The following is a 23,060-nucleotide window of genomic DNA, read 5'->3' as shown; positions in this document are numbered from 1 at the left end:
ATGTTACAGACCCCTCTAACACAGGAGTCACAAACTCAAATGCCTTTAGAAGTAATGACAACATGATTTAGAAAGTAAGTGATAGATGCTAAGTTGCTTATATTGTTTTCAAAATAAGAGTTTTTCTGATTACTGAGTAGATTGAACAAAATGAGTGGGGAAAGTATTTCCACACTCTGAGTGACATTAAGACTGCAGCTCTCTAGAGAGCTACCTCTGTACTTTTTAAAAAAATCATGAAAAATGTAAGAAGTTATAGTCAATTTATTAAAGATGTATTCCATTCATGATACATTTATTATTTTGTTGCCATGAAAGATAAAGCAATTGGTACTCTTAAAATCCTATTCCACCCATTTTGTTCATTTGAAAATCAGTTCTCTTAGCTATATACTAATTTCACATTATAATAATCAAACACTGCAAAATATATAATCAAACATTACAAAATAAATTTAATTTCATAAGCATAATTCCTATTTTAACTACATTTTATTTTATATAGATTTAATGTTCACTATGTGCCATAATATCTCCATTCTGAAATTCTTATTTTCACTAATTGCTTCTTTGGTTTAGTTTCAACTATCAGTTTTTCCAAAATAGCTCATGAGAAGTATGGATGCAATCATGTTTGATAATATTTAACTTTTGCTTTGTATTTGAATAGCATTTTGCCTAGACATGATATACTTTTATGAAAATGTTTTAGACATTGCTATGGAGAAGTCTGAGAATTGTTGATTTTTGTACTTTTGTAAACAAGATGCTCATTTCACTTGACTGCCTGAATAATTATTTCTTTGTATTTGGAGTTTGGTCATTTTATTAGAATTTGTCCCAGCATCATTATTTGATATTAGTTCTTCTGGAAAACAATTTGCCCTTTCATTAAACCGCAGTTTCAGTTTTTCCAACATTCTAGGGAAATGGTCTTCTATTAAATATTTATTTTGGTCATCCCAAGAGAGGCAAAATGGACTCCCTGCTCCAAATTTGTTTTGGTACCTAGACTGATGATGACACACACATTATTAGAGGCAGGTGTGAAAATATTACATGGATGAGTATTTCTGGAGAGAACAGGTCAGCTGTCAAACAGACCTAAAAATTGCTTGAAAGAGTAGGGGAGGGCATCTGACTTAGGGTTTTGTGGTGATTAAGGGGTGGGGCCCAGGTGATGGTTTCCCCCAAGTAGTCAGGAGCTTCTGGGCTTTGAATTTCTTACCTGTGCCCAAGAGGGAGCACTTTGGCTTCTTTGCCCAAATGTGGGACAGAAGGGGAAAAGGGAGTAGTGGGCCAGGAAAGCTGTCAGCAGTTAAACATGAAAAATGGAGGCAGACACTATCATAATATTTGAATGTGCTTTTTTATTATTCTTTTACTTTTGGTCTATTCTTTGAGTGCTTGGCCTTGGGGACACACTGATCTTTAGATTGGTTTTTCTTTGTTCTCAGTATCTACTTTCTGTCTCATTCTTTTGCATTCACCATAAATAGCCTTCCTCTCTGTCAATAATTAAATTTGCAATTGTGTCTAGTCTGTTTCTTGCAGTTTCCAATTTAGGTAATAGCTAGGAAATGCTGAGTTTTCAGTTCTCAACTTTTTTTCTTTGGTTTTTGTGCTTTTTATCTAATTTTGTTGTTTTATCAAATTGTCTTTTAGTTCTTGTTCTAGGGAATTCATTTCCTTATTATGTTCAACTTTAACATGCACGTGGAATTTTCATCTGTTTTTGGTATGCTATATACTTTTATTTCTTATACTTTCCTGTAGAATCCTGCATAGTTGCCATGGCACTGCTCCCTGTTTTACTTGTGTCTGGCATGGACAGCTCTGCCCCGGCTCTATTTTCCCTGATATTGTGCCAAAGTCTTCTTGCTTCTTTTGCTTATTAATGGGCCTTCCCATCAGAAATGCCATCTTGATGGCTCAGTATTTGTATTCTATTTACTTTTTTAAAAATTTACTTTTTAATCAAAGCTTACGGGGATTAGTTTTTATTTTCCCAGCTCTGTGATTTTGTTAATAGTCCTGTATTAGGACTCACAACACACAGGAGGGGCATGTCCAACCTGAGGGGGTACCCACAGGCTTCCAATCAGCTCTTCTTTAATTGTGGAGTCCCAGAGCCTCTGATTCCTCCTGAGTCAGCCATGGTTGTTCACTTTCCATTTCATTTTTTCGTTTCTGTTTAGGACAGGGAAAGGACTCAGGTGCCTGTGGGTTTCTGCAGTGTTAACAATAAGGCAGAGAGCTTGAGGCAAAGTTATTTTCCCTGAGGCTTCCATGTTTTCACTGGCTTGTTGCCTTGGAGTATCTTCTTATTTTCTGTCTTCAATTTGCTAGCTCCCTATTTGTTGTTTGAGAAAATTAGATGTAATTTTAAAAAAAAATATTTATTTTTTAGTTATAGGTAGACACAATATTTTATTTTATGTGGTGCTGAGGATAGAATCCAGTGCTTCACACATGCTAGGTAAGTGAAATACCACTGAGCCACAATCCCAGCCCTGTCTTAATGCTGTATTTTTTTTCCTGTCTTAATGCTGTATTTTTTTTTCTTGCTCAGAGGTGTCAAAAAGGATACCTTAGGGGCCTCTTCTAACCTTCACCAGTTCCTGCATCAGCCCTCAGGTCTCATATTCTTCAGGATTTCCCAAGACTTCCACTGACTGACTGTTTACCTCCAATTCTGCATCTCTGCAAATTGGGGGGATATAAAGAGAATTCTCATGAGTTTGTGAACCCCTTCTTTTCCGAGCATGGTTTTAGCAAGTTGAGGCCCGCCTTTAGGACCCAGCAACAGAATTTGTTTATTTGGCTAACACTTTTTCAATTGTATTATTTGGTTATGCTTTCATTCCTTGTCCGTTTGCTGTTAATTTAGTTTTTTCTGTTGTTTATTTGTGGCACTTACTATTTTTTAAAAATTTCCTTCACTAGTCATTGGGTAGAAGGCAATCTGTAATCTTGCCTCACTCTCACATGTCTATATGGGAGGCACCATCTAATTTTTTTCAAATGGTGTTCACAGGTGAAAATTACTGAAGAAACCACTCAGTCTTTCACACATCTTATGTGTGAATATCAGTCCTTTAAATGGCTCAGGCCTCTGGGAAGTAGAATGGAAGAAACTAGGTGCAAATGAAAATGGAGGGGTGATAATTTGAACTGGTTTTCAACTTTAAGCTTGAGAATAGTTACAAAGATATCTGTTCATATATCACAAAGTGTGTATTTTCTACATTTCAATAAAGGCTTCCCTCCTATCCCCTATTCTATCCTCCTTCTGGTGAAGGGTGAGTGAACATAAATACTGTTTGTTTTTTTTTAAATGGGGAAATGTGGCCTGCAACCTTGATATTATTCTTTCTTTTCTTTTTTTCTAAGCTTTTTTTTTCCTTTTCACATCACAGCCTCTTATGCAAATACTCAGGGAATAGATAATATTCAAGCATTCTTTATTCCTCGTATATCTCACAATAACAGGAACATTCACATAACCAACTCAAAATAAAAACGTGTAATAAACTTCATTCCCCTGGGAATCTGAGGGAAAATGTGGAACAAATAACTACATGTTTACCATCTTAAAGGGTGTTCTTCAGTTACACCCAAATTGATTCTCACACCTATGAGGCAAGTGCTGACTACAGAGCTAAAAACAGGGCTAGAAACTGTGACTGAGTGATGGTGTGGAGGGGGAAGTGTCTGTTGAGTGTTGGGTGAGGAGGAGGAAAGCTGGGCCAATGGCTTTCACAGCAAAGGTTTTAAAACAGCTGAGCAGGAAGCACACGCTTTATAGTTAGTCCGCTATGGGGCAGATGAGGTGGTTCTAGTCTTCTGCCGTATGTGACTCCTTGATGGAGTGTGTTAATCCACTTTGCATTGCTGTGGTGACAGTACTTGACAAGAATGACTTAGAGGAGGGAAAGTTTATATTGGCTCATGGTTTCAGAGATTCAGTCCATGGTCATCCAAGTCCATTGCTCTGGGCCCAAGATAAAGCATCAAGGCCGAAGGGCACAGTGGGGCAGCTGGGAATAGTCAGAGAGCAGTCCACATCTACCTCCTGCAGTTTTAGTCCATTTAAACTAGGATGGACTTGTTGGGTTCCAGCTCTCACAATCCAATCACTTTATCTCAGAATATTCCTGCATTAACATGGGAGCTTGTGGGGGAAGACTCATATCCAAACCATAACATAGATGGACCTGAAAAACTCAGTATTGAGTTGGAGGACTAATAACTTCCAAAATATTTCTTAATTAGTCAACTTATTGCAGGGACAATGTGGGGTACATAATAAAATGTCTACACACCTGCCCAACTTAATAATATATACCACACGTTTAAAATGTCATTTCAGCTAGCCTGGATTTCGGGACTCAGTCAGATTCTATTCCAGTGGGTGAGTAGGTGTTACCCATCTTTCAAAGATAATCACTCACTTTTGAGGGGATGGGATGTTGGAAGATGGATTTGGGTGTGCCTCCTTGTTGTGAGCTCCTTGAGCTCATTTAGGATTGGAGGAGTCTTCTGGGAAAAGGCTCACACTTCTTTCTACTTCACTGAGTATCAAACATATAAATCATGCCTAGCAGGGAGAGGATGAATGTGCAGTGAGGGTACAAGAAGAGAACACAAAGAGGTCTTCGAGTAGGAACCCACCAAAAGGGAGGGACTCCAAAAAGACAAAGCTCATACTCAGAAGGAAGGGTTAACTCCTCTGGAAACTCTGAACTGTTCCTGGTCTTACAGCTTTTGCCATTTACTGACAGAGGGAAGTAATCTGGAGGGGCGTACAAGTGGGAACTTAGTCATGGGTTCCTACTCTCCTATATTTTAGGACTCAGTTCCATCTTTACCAGACCCATGAAGGCTGTGGACTCTGCAGTGGAGCTGCTTAGTCATCATGTTGCACACCCTAGAAATGTAGAGGCGGTGGAACCATAGGATTAATTTGGACCAACAAGAGAGACAAAGAGAGAGAGAGAAAAAAAAACTCTTTCAAAGAGTTTGCAGGCAATTTTTTCTTCTACTCCTAAGTCATAATGACTCCAAATAGACTCTCTGTACAGTACTGATGTGTAAGCTAGGTTTTGAAGCTGTAACCAGTTGTATAACATGCCACCTTGTATTCTATTTCCTCCTGTCCTTTCTTACTTCCCTTTGTCCTCATTCCTACTTCCTTGCATTTACAGCCCTTAGTGAGGCACAAGAATGTAAGTCAAGTTGTTTCCTACAGGACCTGGATAACACAGAATGTCAAAAAGTTTGTGTTGGTGGAAGTTTGCAGTGAAGGTAGGGACATGGAAAAACTGATGCATTCAGCATGGCTTATTGGTAATAAATGAGAGCAGCAGATCTGGGCTTGGATCTATCATGAAGATGAGTCAATGAATTTGGAGGGTAAGGGTGGAGAGTGGTCATAAAATTTTGCCTTCAGGAAATATAGTTCCTGTTCTATAGCAGGTGGCAACTGTTGGATAACCTAGAGGACTTTTTCATGTACATAGATGCCTGTATTCTAGAGAATGCAGAAATATCTTAGGTGAGAAATATCAAATATTTAAGGGGCGAAATTATTCACAGTACCAAGCCTTTTTAGAAACAAATGATAATAAGAAGTAACCAATCCATCATTGCACAAGGAGAGAAACAGAGCAAGAGGCCTCTGTGTCCATCAGTGACTCTCTTGTGAGAAACTTGGAAGTCTGTGCTTTATTGTATAAGAAGGGTAGAGTTTTTCTTGAAGGTGCAAATCATATTACCTAATTCTTACCACAGTACAGGGGAGCAGACATTACTCATATCCCCACATTACAGATTAGTAATGGGAAGCTAAGTGAGATTGATATTTTGTCCAAGGTTATAGAATGATTCAGTATTTGAACTACCTTGTTCAAAATAGCAGTTATTTTTCAAGGCAACTGAGAAGGAGGAGGTGAACTTCACTATAGATTTGAAACAGTTTAAGCAGGTTAGTAGCTCCACTTCAGGCAATGAATCAAGACAAAAGGGAAATGATTTGAAGATTGAGAGAACTAGAACCTCTTTAAAGTTGTGCCAGGTAAGGTAATCTGTGTTTGGATCAGGGACCTATAATTTATGTTGATTCACATACATCTTCTTCAGATATGCATAAATTGGGGGAGTGTGTGGAGTGGTTGTGGAACTAAACGTATTTGTACGTATTCAACACACTGTATAATTGACTCAATTATCCATGTGGGGATTATTCACTTTTAATTTGCAATCTGGCTTCTCCTTTCAGTTAAGATGTTTTTGGGCTGCTCCAGGAATGCCAACTAATTTAAATAATAATTTAAGCAAAACATAATTAGTGAGGAAAATTAAATTCAATCTCTTGCCAGTTCTGGAAGATTCTACTGTTGAAATGCAACTCTAATCCATCCACTGTCTTTTCATTCTCCAATGCCTTTTTAGTACCAGCAGATTTTATTGCTTTCCATAGATTACTGCAATAGTTTCCTATGTAATTTTCTTGCTTACCTCTTTCCAGTCCAGAAACTTTTTTAAATAAAAGGGCGTGGGGGGAACACCAAACTCAGTTCTCTTCCCAAAATTTCTTTACTTGAAAACATTTCATGCATAGGGAAAAAAAATTGAAAAAAAATTAATGGCTGCCCATTTCTCTCCAGATTAAGTGCAAATGCCAAAACCTGTCATTCAAGCTTTTCTAGTCTTAATTCCTGCCTGTTTTTCAAACTCCATTGAACTGTCCATCTACTTCTTAGCCTTTGCACTGAAAAACCCTCCTCATCTCTGCAGCATTACTGCATTTGCCACCTGCTCAGGAGGCTTTCTTGCTTCCACCTCTGAATTCCATGAATGCTCTCCTTGTTTTTCTCTAAGGCATTTGAAAGTATTTGTGAAAATGCTATTCTCTTGGAAGATAATTCATGGCACTGTTTGCAGTGATTCATCTTCTCTACTAGGCTGTGGTGGACTCAAAAGAGAGACCCGAATTCTTGTTCATTTCAAAAACTGGCAAAACTCCAGGACAGGAATTTTGGTATTTTACATCCCCAGTGCCTAGCTTAGTGCTTGACATATAGTAGGTACTCAGTGAATTGCAGGTACACACTTCAAGCTGGGTTATGGAGCCTCGCGGAGCTCAGGGATGCTGATACAGGAGTAGCGGATTGCTCAGTGCCAAGGCTGGAGCTGGTTGCACTAACTCTTTTGAGGAACGATGCTGGGCAAAGGAGGCACACTCCAGGGCTGGGTAGGGATGTGGCAGCTCCTTTGGCAGCCGCCGCAGCGTCTTAAACGTGCGCTATTGAAAAAATAATGCTACATATGTGTGTGTGTGGGTACACACACATTACTATATTACATCTAAAGACACAAAAATACAAAAATGCACATATGTACACCTCCAGCCAGGTATGCATTTAAGTATAAATAAACATACAGGTAGAATCTTAACTCCAGTACGATTAGAGAAATACAGGGAGGATGACAGTGATGATCCCTCGCTCTTCCAGGAAGGCAAGACAGGTCTCTTTGGGCCTCCAGCCTCAGGAGTCCTAGGAAGCAGGCAACTGCCGGGCAGCTTGGGCCTTCCGGGTTTCCGTCATCCGCTGTCCTGATTGGTCGGGCTAAGCGCAGCTGACAGGGGGCGGGGACTAGGAAGCAGCGAGGATGGCGGCGTCCGCAGCGCTGATCCTGCCAGAGAGTCCCAGGTACTGTCCCGCTGGTCACTTGCGGTAGCCGCGCGAGGATGTCCCTGCTGCCTGCTGTCCTGGCGCCGTGGCGGGGCCCGGGTCTGGAGGAGTGGGCGCGGGACTGCCGACGTTGCATCATGGGCTACGCAGGTCCGCGGAGTGCGTGGGACCGCTTGGTGCTCCACCTTTACGGTGGTTCGTCTGTGGCTGACGGTGCGCCTGGAAGCCGTGGTCTGTAGGAAAGTGCATGGTTGTTGTCACTTCTCAGAGTGCTGTCAGAAGTTCCCAGGCGCTACCTTGAGTAGTGACGAATCACGTGGAAAAGTATTCTGTTTCCGTTTTCAAGTTTCAGACCTGATGATGATGATGGGAAAGGCTCTGGCTGGTGCTGGAGGGTGTGTAATACTTAACGTGTGTCGGTATTGAATAAATCTCGGGTCAGGGTTTTTGGCTGGTCATATAATCTGGCTAGATTTTGGTAACACTTTGGTTTCCATTTTACTTACTTATTTATTTATTTTAAAGCAAATTTCTCTGTGTGGTAGGTAAGGTTGGCTGCCCATGGTAGTGATACAAAGTTCCCTTTATTTATTGTTATTTTTGATTTTTGTTTTGAAACCAAGTCTTGATATGTGGCCTGGCTGATCTTGAACTCCAGGGCTCAAGTGATCCTCCTGCCTCAGCTTCCCCAGTAGCGGAGAGTATAGGTGTGCACTGTCACACCTGGTCCAAAGTTCTCTTTTAAAATAACACCATTTAAGTAAAAATGATTCAATGTATTGAAATGTGTTGTGTGGCTACAGAAGAATCACTGAAGTATATAGGCAAATAATCGAAGTTGGAAAATAACATTCGTTCCTGGGTTGGACAGAAATCTTCTCAAGAAGAGAGTTGTCATTTTTAAGTTTTTCCTTCATCCTGGACTCCTTTGTTTCTGACATCCAATTTCTTTCCTCAAATCAGTGGAACACACACTACCTCAGTAAACCATATTCAATTTGGTACGGAATTGTTCTTATTATATTGTTTGAATTTGACTATTACAAATGAAACAAGGTTTTAAAGCAACCATCTTCTTAGTAATAACATTTTTTTTGTATGCAGTGTCCACCTCCCCCATTACTTGCTATTCAGCATTATGTTTTTAGTGTAATTTTCTAAATTACTGTAACCCCTATCTCACTCTTTTATTAGTTCCATTCTGGATTAAGTGGTTACATGAACATCTATGGAGTAGTGCGCCCCTTGTAGTTTGCTTTGCCTACAATAAGAGAAAATTTTCCAAGTGCACCTTTTCAACAGAATACTGTTGGGGGGCATCTTTTTGGAAATGTTCAGATTGCCTTACTCTGGTTACCATTTTCTTTACCTGACTTAACTCAGACTTTCCATATAGCAATCAGAATTTTTGAAATTAAAACTTGTAGACAATGATAGCAAGTATATTTTAAAACTTGTTTTAAAACTTTCTTTTATTAATTTATTTAGCATGAAAAAAGCGGTGTCACTGATAAATGCAATAGATGTAGGAAGATTTCCACGATTGCTTACTCGAATTCTTCAAAAACTTCACCTGAAGGTTTGTATTTTTGTGTTTCTATATCATGTAAAAATTTCTTCTGATGCCACTGAAACTCTTGTCATTTGTAGAATTTGTGTGTGTGTGTGTATGTGTGTGTGTGTGTGTGTGTGAGAGAGAGAGAGAGAGAGAGAGAGAGAGAGAAATACAGTGTTTTCCAGTGTGTTCTCAGGAATACTTAATTTGTTGCAGATTTTATAGTGTTCCATGGTCCAAAATCTGGAAAACTCTGTATTCCATAAAGTTAAATTTTTAAAATTATGGAACTTTTCATATCTAATATAATTGTGTTTATGGTAAACACTAAAGGTGAATATGGCATATAACATTTTCCAAATGTGTTTGACTTTGGAAATGTTTTATTGTAGTATGTATTTGGGAAGTAATGTTCTGTGGAACATGCTTTGGGGAAATTCTGATTCATTTTTCCTTTTAATAATTCTGTGGTATTTGCTTTAAACTAGCATTTAATCTTTCATCTAATTTTATTCTCTTATTCTTTTATTTCAATGGTGTGGTTGTTTTGGATGTGTGGGTGTTTGATAATTCATTACTTGGTTGCCAGTCCAACCTAATTTCTTTGTTAGGTTATAAAAATTTGATTTCATCAAACCCATGTTTGTGGAGCACCCAGTAACTGCTCTGCCTTGTACCAGGCATCAACAGCCAATGACAACCAGAACTCTTATTCTTTCTTCTTCTTTTTCTTGGCCAGGAAGTAGTCCCAGAGCCATACCCTACTCCTTATGTTGTATTTGTCAAATCTGAGTTGTCCTTATAGTGCTAGTTCAGATTCTTATCTTTTCCTTGGAATACAATAATTACATTCACATTAGTATCTATGCGTGTAGTCTTCTTACTTCCTATTGTTTCTTCATAATATAATTTTAATTATCTTTCTAAATGTTTTTCTCTCAAAAAAAAAAAAAAAGATTGATCAGCCAGGTGCATACATGTTATCCCAGTGACTCAGGCTGAAGCAGGAGGACTGCAAATTTGAGGCCGGCCTGGATAATTTAGCAAGATCCTTAGGGTTTTAGGGGGAACTTGTCTCAAAAGTAAAAATAAAAAGGACTGGGATGTAGCTTAGTGGTAAAGCACCTCTGGGTTCAATCCCCAGTATTAGGGTAAAAACTAAAACCAACCAACCAAACAAACAAAAAACCCCTCCAACCAGTTTTTTTACAGTGTTCAGAACCATCAGTGACTACCAGTTGCTAAGTGGAGAAAAGTTCAAAATCCTTAACATTGTGTCTTTGCAAGTGTTTCAGTAAGACTGGACAATGCTCTTTTTACTGCAGTGTGCCATAAAGTTTTCAGTTGTATGCGTGTACTCTTTGGTTTGTTTGCCTTCAGATGTCTAAATGAGAAAACTACTCATATTGCAAATATTTTGCAATCTCACTCTCACAGTTTTATATTCTCTTTTTGGTGCTTCTAAAACTTGCTTCATTTTCATTACACTTTAGTACTATATAATAAGTATTTGTTTTATGATCAGAAGGCAATCAAATCTCTATACCTCTTCACCAATCTACCCACCCCTGCTTTAAATATCTTGAGGGTCATGTTTTACTCATTTTATATCTCTCATACCTAATACATTGCTACTTACACAGCACTCAATACTGGTTCTAGAGTTAGTTCTTTTCTTTTCCATGGGAAACAAATACAAATGGAGGTCCTTTAAGTTCCTGCCTGTAAGGAATTTGTGATGTAGATGGAAGGACTAAGAACAATAATAGCAGTAATATTCTGTGTTATCTGCTCTTCACAAATAGTTACATTGTTCTCTATGTGACTGGTACTCTTCTAATGGATTGGTATTATTAATTCATCTAATCCTGACAGCAATTTGAAGTGGATACTATTGTCAGCCTCCTTTTATCCACAAGGAAACTGAAATAGAAACCAGTTAAATAACTTGCCTAAAGTCGTACAACTAGATAGTAATTTAGTCTGGCTCCAAGAGTCCATTCCTTTAACCCATTACACTAAACCTCAGGAAGGAGTATAAGACATTATGTAAATCAGCTCCAAAGTGAATGATGCAGGCAATAGATACAGAAGTTTTATTTTTCTTCCTGAGTCAGTGGTTGCATTCTTAATTGTGTAAAACAATATGGGGAAAAAACTTATATACAACTTTCATTCTTGATACTGGGAAGGATGGAGCATTTGCATGGAAAATTTGATGCGTAGTTTGTCTTTGATCTTCTCAGTTACCTCTGGAGTTGAGAATAAGTTATTAGGTGTCTAGAGGTAACCATGTAGCTGGATCATTCAATTCTGAATATTGTGTCATCAGAGACAGTGGGATTTGGGTGAGATGTGCTTGTTGATAAATGAAATAACTGAGGACAGAGCATGTATGTGAAATCTTGCCTGAAAAGAGAATGTCAGTAACAATTTCAGTTTTTATTTATTTATTTATTTTTTTCCCCCAGGCATTTTCAGGAGATGATCTTACAGAGAGGTTCCTGTTGTGATAACAGCTCATAGAGTTTTCAGTGTATTTCAGGATCGGCCACCTTTCTTTTATGTACATTAGTTCTATCAAGTTGGTGTTTGCCTTGAAAGAAGCACAACCCTTAGAATAGTGGAACTTGAGGCAGGTGGATGGGTGAAGAGGTTTAGGGAATTGATTGCTACTCTAAATATCATCAACTTGATACTTTGGTTTTACCAAGTTTTTTTTTTTTTTTTCTGTTTATGGTGGAGTATGCCAGTCTTTATCCAGGTTGCTTCCTTGAATTCCTTAGTAGGGATTAACTTGAAGAAACTAAGACAGCTTAGATTTAGAATATGGGCATGCATACCTGACCATGGACCTGGGAGTCAGTTTTCTTTGAACTGGTTATCTTCCTAGCCCATCCTAATATGTATATTGTGTGTGTGTGTGTGTGTGTGTGTGTGTGTGTTTGGGGTATTTGTTTTGGTTTGTTAAAATATGCAAAGGTTGCTGCTGGCATTTAATGTACAAGGATTTTTAAATATCTTGTAATGTTTCATCTGGCATCTCAACAGTTTGTACTTGGAAATACTGAGGGAAGTTAAGACAAACTTCCCTAGCTGAGAATGTAAATATAAACATTTATGGCCTCTGAGCTCAGGAATGGCTGTTAAAACTCATGTAATAAATCAAAAACATATATATGTGGCTCCACAGAACAGATTTTAGGCCTTCACATAAACCCTATTGATATAACTGTGCTGTATGTCTAGTTCTGAGAATCAGCTATCTGGGTTCCTAACCTGGGAGAGCGGAACCAGCAAACCAGAGGACGAAGGTGCTACTATATAATGGGTCACGTAGGCAGTTTCAAGCAATGACTACTAATCGTGAAATGAAATTGAAGAATTTTGAAAACCAGGTATAAGAAATATGAGAGCAATAGGGAAGAGAGTAGAATGAATCAGACATAACTTTCCTATGTTCATGTATAAGACCAGTGTAACTCCATATCACATACAACCTCAAAGAATGGGAAGTTATACTCTGTGTATGTGTGATATGTCAAAATACCCTCTGCAATCATGCATATATAAAAAGAAGAAATAAAAAATTAAGTAAAAAAATGTAAAAACACAGGAGTCTGAGATTTTTTAAAAAATTGGACTTAAAAATCATCAGCACTTCTTAAAGCTACTGTAACCAGGGTATCATTGCTCATAATTATGAATTGAGTCATCACAAGAAGTAAGTTTTATCCAGTTTATTTTGCTTGTAGTAGTGTAGAATGGAGGTTACACCTTTTAGAAAGTTATATCATTTTCCTTTCACCCTGGATTCACTTTTTCTTTAAAGTTCTCATTCATATATGAATTACTGAGTCAAGTATGAGATTTGAATACATAAATATGTGCTAAGAGATTGCTATTTGTATTTGTAGGCTGAGAGCAGTTTCAGTGAAGAAGAGGAAGAAAAACTTCAAGCTGCATTTTCTCTAGAGAAACAAGATCTCCACCTTGTCCTTGAAACAATATCATTTATTTTAGAACAGGTATTTTTATTACCTCAAATTTCCTTACTATGATTTGTTTACTACATTATTAGTATTGCTGTGATATCTATGACATTCCAGTTTTTTTCAAAGTGTGCAAGATGGAAACTGTGAATACATTTATTTTATTTTATTTTTTGCTGTGAACACATTTTAATCAAGAATTTCAATATAGTAAAAAATATTTGAATGCATTATTTTTTTCAACAGTGTTTCATTCTACAAAGCAACAGCGCTGAATAGCAGTAGAGATTTATTGATGTGAATCAAGACTTTCTTGATTTCAGACAGCTATAAAAGATTTGAATTCATTGTTACTTGGTGTTGTACTTTGGAAAAATGGAACACATTTAAGAAATTAGATAAATGATTTGGGGGGATATATTTGACTAGGATGATAAACAAACATTTTAGAAAAGAAGTGTTATCATAGTAATTTTTTTCCTATTGAGCTTCCCTTTTGCATTACTTCTTCTCAAATTAGCCTTGAGCTCTCATACCTGAAGTCTTCCCTTATTTGTATTTCTTTTAACCTTGGCTCATCACAGTAGGTCACATGGTTAGTCTTTCTTTATTTCACATATGTCAGTTATGTCACTCACAGGATTTTGAATTTATCCAGGGTAGGGATGATATGTTTTGTATAAGCCCAGCACTTCACTGGGCTTAAAATAGATTCTCAAGAAATTTCTCTTCATTGATTAAACAGACTATTTGTAAAATAAAAGATTAAGTAGTACTTCATGAACATTCTAGTGAACAAATTCTATTAGGAGGACAAATTTTCAGGCATCTATTACAGATTTATATAATTAGAGGTCATAAAGATGACTGTGATTCTTATTGATGGTGAGCTTCAACAGAAGAAAAGAATAATTGAATAGGATAGTGCAAAATGGTATTTATGGGAAATTTATTCTGTTCCAGAATAAGGTAAAAAACAGAACAAGTAATCACTGTTAAAAATTTTTACAGTTCTTAAAATTCTGTATTACCTAGGAAATAGAAGGATGAAGATAGTTTTGAAAACTATTTCTTGAAAAACATTTGTTAGTTGAGAAACAAAATCATTGTAAACTTTGAATAGTTAAGTGAAATAAATAAGATGAAATTTTAACTGAGGTACAATTAACATAGCCAGAGCAAAGAAGTTTTTTTGGTTATTAAGTACATGTAGTATTGTTTAAATGGGCAGAATTGAAAATCATTAGCCCACATAATTTAGCTTTTTAATCCTGAATCTTTTATGCATTGATAGTATATGATATTGTTTATAAAACAATCCAAAATGTCTGCAATAAGAATGTGAAATGTTGTTTGATTTAAATCCCTTAAAAGTAATTTTGTATTGATTACAGCTCAAAGTCTCTGTAAGAATAGAAGGATATATGTAATTTTTTTTCCTTTTTAATAGGCAGTATATCACAACGTGAAGCCAGCAGCTTTGCAGCAGCAATTAGAGAGCATTCATCTTAGACAAGACAAAGCAGAAGCATTCATCAATGCTTGGTCTTCCATGGGTCAAGAAACAGTTGAAAAGTTCAGGCAGAGGATTCTGGCTCCCCACAAGGTATAGGATATACTATCTGAAAGACATTTTTAATAATGGACAAAATAAATTATTATACTTAAGAGGATTTAAAGAGATTCTGTTTTGTTGAGAGGTAGAGTCAAGCAAATGAAAATAAATACATAGTACTCTTATAAAATTATTTCTATATGTTAGCATATTTGCTACCACAATATGATTTAATTTTAACTTATAGTTTAGAATATGCCTCTATAACTTTAGGAATGAGATAGTTTTCTTTCCTTAAGTCCATAAGCAGAGTTGTAATTCCTTTATCTGTGTCTCTTTGCATGAACCTTATTTTAATTTTTACTGAATCATGTATGTAATTGTTTTTGTGTATCTACATTAGTGCTAGCAGAATTGCTTATGTGCTGTAGGTACTCAATTAGTATTTGTGAACTTGTGTAGCTAACAGTGAAGAAAATGAATGCTTTGAAAAAAAATATAAAATAACCAAAGTATCATAAAGCTCTTATGATACCTTTTAAAACCTTCAGTTTACTTTTGATGGAGTTTGAGATGATCATACAGATTTTGCCCCATTTTCTGTTAACATGTTGTGTTATATTAATTAATTTTCAGGTGTTCAACCAACTTTGTATTCCTGGAATAAATCTTACCTGGTTATAGTGTATTAATTTTTTCATATATTGCTAGAAATTTGATTTGCTGATTTTTTTTTCTTTTTTGTGTACTGGGGTTAGTCCCAGGGGTACTTTACCTCTAAGCTACATCCTCAGACCTTTTATTAATATATATTTTTATTTTGAGACAGGGTTTTGCTAAATTGCCCAGGCTCACCTTGAACTTGGGATAATCATGTCTCAGCCTCCTGAGTTGCTAGGATTATAGATGTATAACACTGCCCAGCCTGATATTTTGTTACAGATTTTTTTTTCATCTATGTTTGTGAGGGATATTGATTTGTAGTTTTCTTATGATGTCTTTGGCTTTGTTATCAGGATAACAAAATGAATTGGGAAGTGTTTTTCCTCCTCTATTTTCTGTAAGAATTTATAAAGGATTACTATTACTTTGCATTTCTGTCAGCAATATATAAGAGTTACAATAGTTCCAAATTCTTGTGAGCACTTGGTACTATCAATTACTTTTTGTTTAATATTATTTGTTAGTTGTCATGGACCTTTATTTATTTTTTATTTATTTATATGTGGTGCTGAGAATCAAACCCAGTGCCTCACACATGCTAGGCAAGCACTCTACCACTGAGCCACAACCCCAACCCCCTGTCAGTTAACTTTTAATAGAACCATTCTGTTAGGTTTGTGGTGGTGTCTTGTGTTTTTAATTTGCATTTACCTAATAAAGTATGTTGATAATTTTTTTATGTACTCGCTTGCCATGCATGTATCTTCTGTGGTGAGTATCTGTTCAGATCTTTTGCCTAACTGTATGTCTGTATGTTTAAATTATGACTGATAGAGAAGTCTAATTATGTAATATAATATAAAGAAAAGTCACAGATACAAATCTTAGCATATAGAATTGGAGGTTTTTTTTTTTTTTTTTCTTTTTTCGTTACAATGTGTGGAGGAGGAAGGTGTTTGTTTTCTTTTTTTCAGTTGGTGTTAGGGTTATTTTTATATTCTAGATATAAGTTCTTTTTTAGATATGTGATTTTACAATATTTTCTGCCAGTCTATACTTTTATTCTTTTCTCTTAACAGTGTTTTTTATAGAGCAAAAGGTCTTAATTTTGATAAAGTCCAGTCATTAAATTATTTTCTTTCTTGATCTTACTTTCTGTTTTGTATCTTAAGAATTTGGCACATGATTCAATGTAATGGAAATTTTCTCTTTTATTTCCTTCTAAATGTTTTATGCATTTATGTTTTACATTTAAGCCTACATTTGGTTTTGAGTTCATTTTGTGTTTAAGTGCAGGTTGAAGTTCATATTTTCTGTGTATGGATGCTCCTTGTTTCCAGCATTATTTGTTGATAACGTCAACTTTTTGTCACTGAATTGCCTTGCCCCTTGTCAAAAATCCTTTTCACATAGATATGTGTGTCTTTTTTCTGGATTTTTTTATTTGATTACATTGATTTGTCTATCTTTATGCCAATATCCCCCATTTAATTTCTATAGCTTTATACTAGGTCTTGATATCAGATAGCATGATTCTGCTTACTTTATTCTTTTTTTTCATAATTATTTTGAGTATTCTAGTTTCTTCACCTTTCCATGTACATTTAGAAGTCAGCTTTCCTGTATCTACAAAGAAAAAATCCTTCAGGGATTTTGATTGGGATTGGGTTTAATTTATAAATGAAGTTGTAGAGAAATAACATTGAGTATATCTTTTCGTTTATTTAAATCTTCTTTGATTTCTTTTGTCTGTATTTTTTCACAGATTATGCATGTATTTTATTAGCTTTGTAGCTAAGTATTTCATTCTTTTTTGAGCTGTTGTAAATGATGCTGTTATAAAAATGTTGGTTTCCAATTGTTTATTGTTTATTGCTACCATATTGAAATACAATTGATTTTTCTTTATTGACTTTTTATTCTAGGATCTTGGTAAATTCACTAATTAGTAATAGGAGCTTTTTTTTTTTTTTTGTAGATTCCTTGCGATTGTTTTATGTAGATAGTTACAACATCTGGGAATACAGATAGTTTCATTTTTTTTCTTTCCATTCTGTACAACTTTTCTTCATTTTTCCTGCCTTATTTTACTGACTAGAACTTTGAGTATGATGCTGAACAGGAGTGTTAAGTCTGAGCATTATTTGCTTATTCATAATTTTGGGAAGAAAGCATTCAGCCTGTCATGATTAAGATGTTATCTGTAGGTTTTTAGAAAATTCCCTTTATTGTTTTCATCTCTCCTTTTAATTCTGGATTCTTCTGACTGCTCTGTCCTTTACCGCCTCATTTTTCATAATTTGAATTTATTTTTCCTATATCCAACATAGATTTTTAGTTTTCCATCTTGTTTCCCTGAAATTATTTCTTCTTTATTTTCCTTTTGTTTTATAGATTTCACTATTTCTGGCATCTTAGTAATCAAACTACATAGTTTGTGGGTTTTTCTTTTTTGATACTTCCAATGATAAGATGTTTTTCAGAGTCTCTGGCTGATGTTTTTATTTTATTTTATTTTTGGTATCAGGGATTGAACCCAGGAGCACATAACCACTGAGCCACATCTCAGTCCTTTTTATAGTTTATTTTGAGACAGGTTCTTGCTAAGTTACTTAGGGTCTTGCTAAGTTGCTAAGGCTGGCTTTGAACTCTTTTTAAAATTTATTTTAAGTTTTAAAAATTTGTTATTTTTTATATATATGTGACAGTAGAGTGTATTTTGACATATTATACACACATGGAGTATAACTTATTCTAAGACATATCACACTTAATTTTTTTTTTTTTTTTTGCAATGCTGGGGCTTGAACCCAGGGCCTCACACATATGAGGCAATGATCTCAGCTACATAATTCCTAGCCCCTGGCTTTGAACTCTTGATCCTCCTGCCTCAGTCTCTGAAGTCATGAGGATTATAGGTGTGTGCTGCTACGCCTGGCTGATAATGTTTTTCAAAAATAATATTTTTACTTTGTAAGTTTTATAACTTTAGCTTCTGTTTAAGAAATTATTTAATCAGTTGTCATAAACAAAAACAGAAGATAGGCAGACTTGCTTAATTGTATATTAGCTCAGTGAGAATGCTGGAAACTATGTTTAGCAAATTCCCGCTGTGACCAAAAGATGTGATAGGAATAATTTTGGAGGAGGAAGAGTTTATCTGACCCTCAAGCTTTCACAGGTCTTGGTCCATAGACAGCCTGCGCCATTCCTCAGGGCTTGAGGTGAGGTAGAGCATCATGGACGACGAGTGTTGCTGTGGGAAGCAGCTCAAGACGTCACACCAGGAGGCAGAGAGAGACTTCTGTCACCAAGGACAAAATATAAACTCCAAAGGCACCCTCCAACTCATCTCCTTCTTCCACACCCTACCTGCTTACAGTTACCACCCAATTAATCCCTATGAGGGGATTAATGCACTGATTAGGTTGATTTCACCTCTAAACTTGCTTGCATTGTTTCTCTCATGAGCTTTTGGGGGATACCTAATATCTAAATCATAACAGACAGCAAATACATTTTAAATATCTTAAATACTTAATGTAATTATAACAAACATTTATTGTATTTATGATGGACCAAATATTATGCTAAGTACTTTATATCTTATAAAACTCGTCAGTAGTTCTGTTATATATTTTATAACTCAGCAAGTTATCCAAGGTCATGGACCTAAGTAAGTGACAGAACTGGGATGGGACACTATGCCATACCACCACATACAGGTTAGGTACAAATTGTCTGTGTCATGCATTATGCAGAGTGATTTGTACAGTTTGTGTGTGTGTGTGTGTGTGTGTGTGTGTTAATGTACGTATTTGTGTGTATGCTTCTGAGTTTTGAAAAGGATATAAAACTTTAGAAAATGTAAATAACTTTATCTTTTCAGCCCTGTTTCTTTTAAAACATGCTACCTCTCACAGCTATAATGCTATTTAGGATATGGTGGTTAAAATAGCCATGTCTGAAATAGATCATGTCATTTAAATTGTTTAAAAAATGACAAAATGACAGACTTATAGAATGAATAAAAGGTGTATACACAATGACTAATTTTTTATGGTAATTTAGGGACTGATCTATGTGTACTGTCTATATGATACTTATCATTTTAGTTCAAAGTAAGTAAGATTTAAGATTCATTTAAATAGTTAAAATATCAAAAGTTATTAATTCAGTTTTTTTTGTTTTGTTTTGTTTTTTGGTGTCAGTAATTGAACCCAGGGCACTTAACTGCTAAGTACATGCCCAGGCCTTCTGTTTTTTTTTAATTTTTATTTTGAGACAGGGTGTCTTTATGTTGCTTAGGACCTTGCTAAATATTGCTGAGGCTGTCTTTGAATTTGTGATCCTCCTGCCTTAGCCTCCATTTCAGGTGTGGAGCATCTTGCCCAGTTAATTCAGTTTTGTTTTTTTTGTTTTGTACCGGGGATTGAACTCAGGGGCACTCAACCACTGAGCCACATCTCCAGCTGTATTTTGTGTTTTATTTAGAAACAGGATCTCACTGAGTTGCTTAGCACCTCACCATAGCTGAGGCTGACTTTGAACTCGCTTTCCTCCTGTCTCAGCCTCCTGAGCTGCTAGGATTACAGGTGTGAGTCACTGCACCTGGCCCTCAGTTTTTTTAAAACATAACTTTATTGAGGTACAGTTGAAAAATATAACTTGTATATATTTAGGATATACAAAATGATTTGATATACATTGTTTAATGGTTACAATATATCCAAACATCAGTTACCACACAGTTACCCATTATTGGTATGTGTATGAGTGTGGAAGGACAGTTAGGATCTACTCATTTAGCAAATTTTAAGTGAATAATATAGTATAACAAACTGTAGTCTTCATGCTGCATATTAGATCCTCAGAATTTTGTCATGTAACTGAAAATATGTACCCCTTGACAAACATCTCCCCATTTCTTCCATGCCCCAGCCCTTGTAGCCACTATTCTACACTCTTCTGTGACTTTGATTTTTTTAGAATCCACTCTTTAAGATCATACGGGATTTGTCTTTCTGTGAGTGGTCTATTTCATTTAACATAATGTCTTTCGATTTCATTCCTGTTGTCTTTTTAAAGGCAGCTTATCTTTTTTTATGCCACATTTTCCTTATCTATTTATTCATCTGTGGACACTTAGATTGTTTACATATCTGAGCTGTTGTGAATAATGCTCCAATGAACACAGTGTGCAAATATCTCATCAAGGTGCTGATTAAATTTTCTTTGGATACTTACCCAGCAGAGGATTTCTGGGTCATAAGACAGTTCTATTTTTAATTTTTTGAGAAATTTCCATTCTGTTTACAACAATGGCTATACGAGTTTACATTCTTACCATCAGTGTACAAGGATCCTTTTTGTCCACACTGTTGTCAACACTTGTCATTTCTTGTCTTTTTGATAATAGCCATCCTAACATGTAGAAATAATATTTCATTGTTGTTTTGATATGCATCTTTCTGAAGATGAGTGATGTTGAGCACTTTTTTTAATATAGTTGGCCATTTTTCCATCTTATTTGGGAAGTACCTATTTGTGTGCTTTCCCAGTTTTTAAAAAATTGGGTTGATTTGCTGTTGAGGACTGTGAATTCTTTATACATTTTGAATAATAAACCCTTATCAGATATATCATTTGAAAATGTTTTCTCACATTTTGTAGGTTGCCTTTTCATTTTGTTTGTTGTTTGCTGTACAGATATTTTTTAGTTCAATGTAGTCCCATTTGTTTATTTTTGCTTTTGTTGCCTATACTTTTGGTTTCATATAAAAAAAATCATCACCAAGACCAATGTCAAGGAGCTTTCTCCCTATGCATTTTATAGGAAGTTTTAGTTTCATATCTTATTATTATGTGTTTAATCTATTTCAGATTAAGTTTTGTAAATGGTGTAAGATAAATGTCCAGTTTCATTTTTTTATATATATAGATAGCCAGTATTTTCAGTACCATTTGTTGAAGAGATTATCTTTCCCCATTGTGTGTTCTTGGCACCTTTGTCAAAGATCAGTTGAAAAACACCTTTTCCTCTCTTTTATTATTTAGAGCTAATAAGTGAGAAAGGCAGATCGAAAAATAATCATAATGATAACTTTTCCTAGGATATGATTGAAAAAAATTTAAAGTTTTATCTCCTCTCACTTTTTTTTAACACTTTGTCTTAATCTCTTTGGAGACTTGAGACTGAAATGTCATCACCATTTATGAGGATTTATATTTCTCCCTCTTTTATCAGTGTTGACTGTCAGCAGAGCTCTCCTAACAGGGTTTTCTGATTGATTTTAAAATAATGCCTTGTGGTCATAACATTTATTAAATTCTGAATCCTCTTTCAGACAGAATTAAATACTATGTTTAACTTTGTTCCTGAAATTCTATTTAGAGTGCCTTTACATGTGTTTCTACTCTACTAAATATATAAACTGACATGTCAGATATTTTTGAAATCAATCTATTTTTTTCTGAGAACTTTTTTTTTCTGGGACATAATTCCTAAACTGTGCTATTTTGTATGTTTTTTAATAAAATACCTTTACAAATAAGGTTATTAGAAATGTATAGAAGGCATATTTTAAGCACTGATAGAGGTGCTTGCTCTTTAAAGGGTACACACATTGACTCCTTTTCTTAAAAACATTTATGTATTTTTGAGAGTGTTTTTAAAATATGAATTTTTCCATTGTATCTGTTTGGAATTTTCAAAATGCTTTTAATGGGATTTTTTTTTCTATTAAGATTGTTCTTCACTTCACCATTTACATGTTGGATTTTATTCATAATATAAATTCTTTCTTTTCTTTTTTTCTTTTTTTGGTACCAGGGATTGAACTGAGGGGCACTCAGCCACTGAGCCACATCCCCAGCCCTATTTTGGTTTTTTATTTAGAGACAGGGTCTCACTGCCTTGCTTAGCCCCTTGCCATTGCTGAGGCTGGCTTTGAACTCGAGATTTTCCTGTCTCAGCCTCCTGTGCCACTGGGATTATAGGCGGCTCGGGAGCGCCACCACATCTGGCTAAATTATTTCTTTATGTAATAAAATTTTATTATCTTCTTGCAGGTTCTTGAACAACTTACATTTAAAAATGGATGGCTAAGATTCCTAAGATAATAATGTTTCTATAACATTTAAGTAACATTAATGTTATAGAAACATTAAATAACATTAACAATGTTTCTAAAACATTCAAAATTTAAGTTATTGTAAAATTTATTTTATTGTTTGTTTGTTTTTGTGGTATTGGAGATCCATCTCAGGGTCTTGTGTATCTTAGGCAAATACTTTACAACTGAGATTGAGCTATATCCCTAGTCCTGCCCTCTCTCCATTTTATTGTTAAGTATAACACTTAATTTTTTAATTAGTAGATACTTGTTTTTCTTTTTATTCACTTTTAAAAATTGTATTTTTCCTTCCTTTAAAAAGAACAACCAGATTCCAGGAGAGATCTATTTTCCTTAATAAAGTACCTTTCATTTGACAGAACACATTAATTTTGGACTAGTTATATACTAAAATCTTTACAAATATTCTCTGAAAAAGGAACAGAAACTGAAGACTGAATAGGAGAACAAATGATCAACAGT

At 35.4% G+C, this 23,060-nt stretch overlaps 1 protein-coding gene across 1 annotated transcript in view; it reads left to right on the top strand.

Moving 5' to 3' along the window:
* Window positions 1-7,643: 7,643 nt before the first annotated feature.
* The window catches only part of Commd10 (COMM domain containing 10), a 204,713-nt gene continuing 189,296 nt past the window's right edge, over window positions 7,644-23,060 (top strand). The window contains exons 1-4 of the mRNA XM_046465860.1: window positions 7,644-7,715; window positions 9,186-9,276; window positions 13,170-13,280; window positions 14,695-14,850. Coding sequence (XP_046321816.1) covers window positions 7,675-7,715; window positions 9,186-9,276; window positions 13,170-13,280; window positions 14,695-14,850 — 399 coding nt within the window. The 5' untranslated portion in view covers window positions 7,644-7,674. The remainder of the gene's footprint in view (window positions 7,716-9,185; window positions 9,277-13,169; window positions 13,281-14,694; window positions 14,851-23,060) is intronic.

The sequence above is a fragment of the Marmota monax genome, unplaced genomic scaffold, assembly GCF_021218885.2.
Source record: "Marmota monax isolate L192 unplaced genomic scaffold, Marmota_monax_Labrador192_F-V1.1 WCK01_AAM20220418_F8-fsc00097, whole genome shotgun sequence".
Classification (NCBI taxonomy): domain Eukaryota; kingdom Metazoa; phylum Chordata; class Mammalia; order Rodentia; family Sciuridae; genus Marmota; species Marmota monax.
Note: the sequence above shows the minus strand (reverse complement) of the source record. Positions and strands in the feature narration are given on the sequence as shown.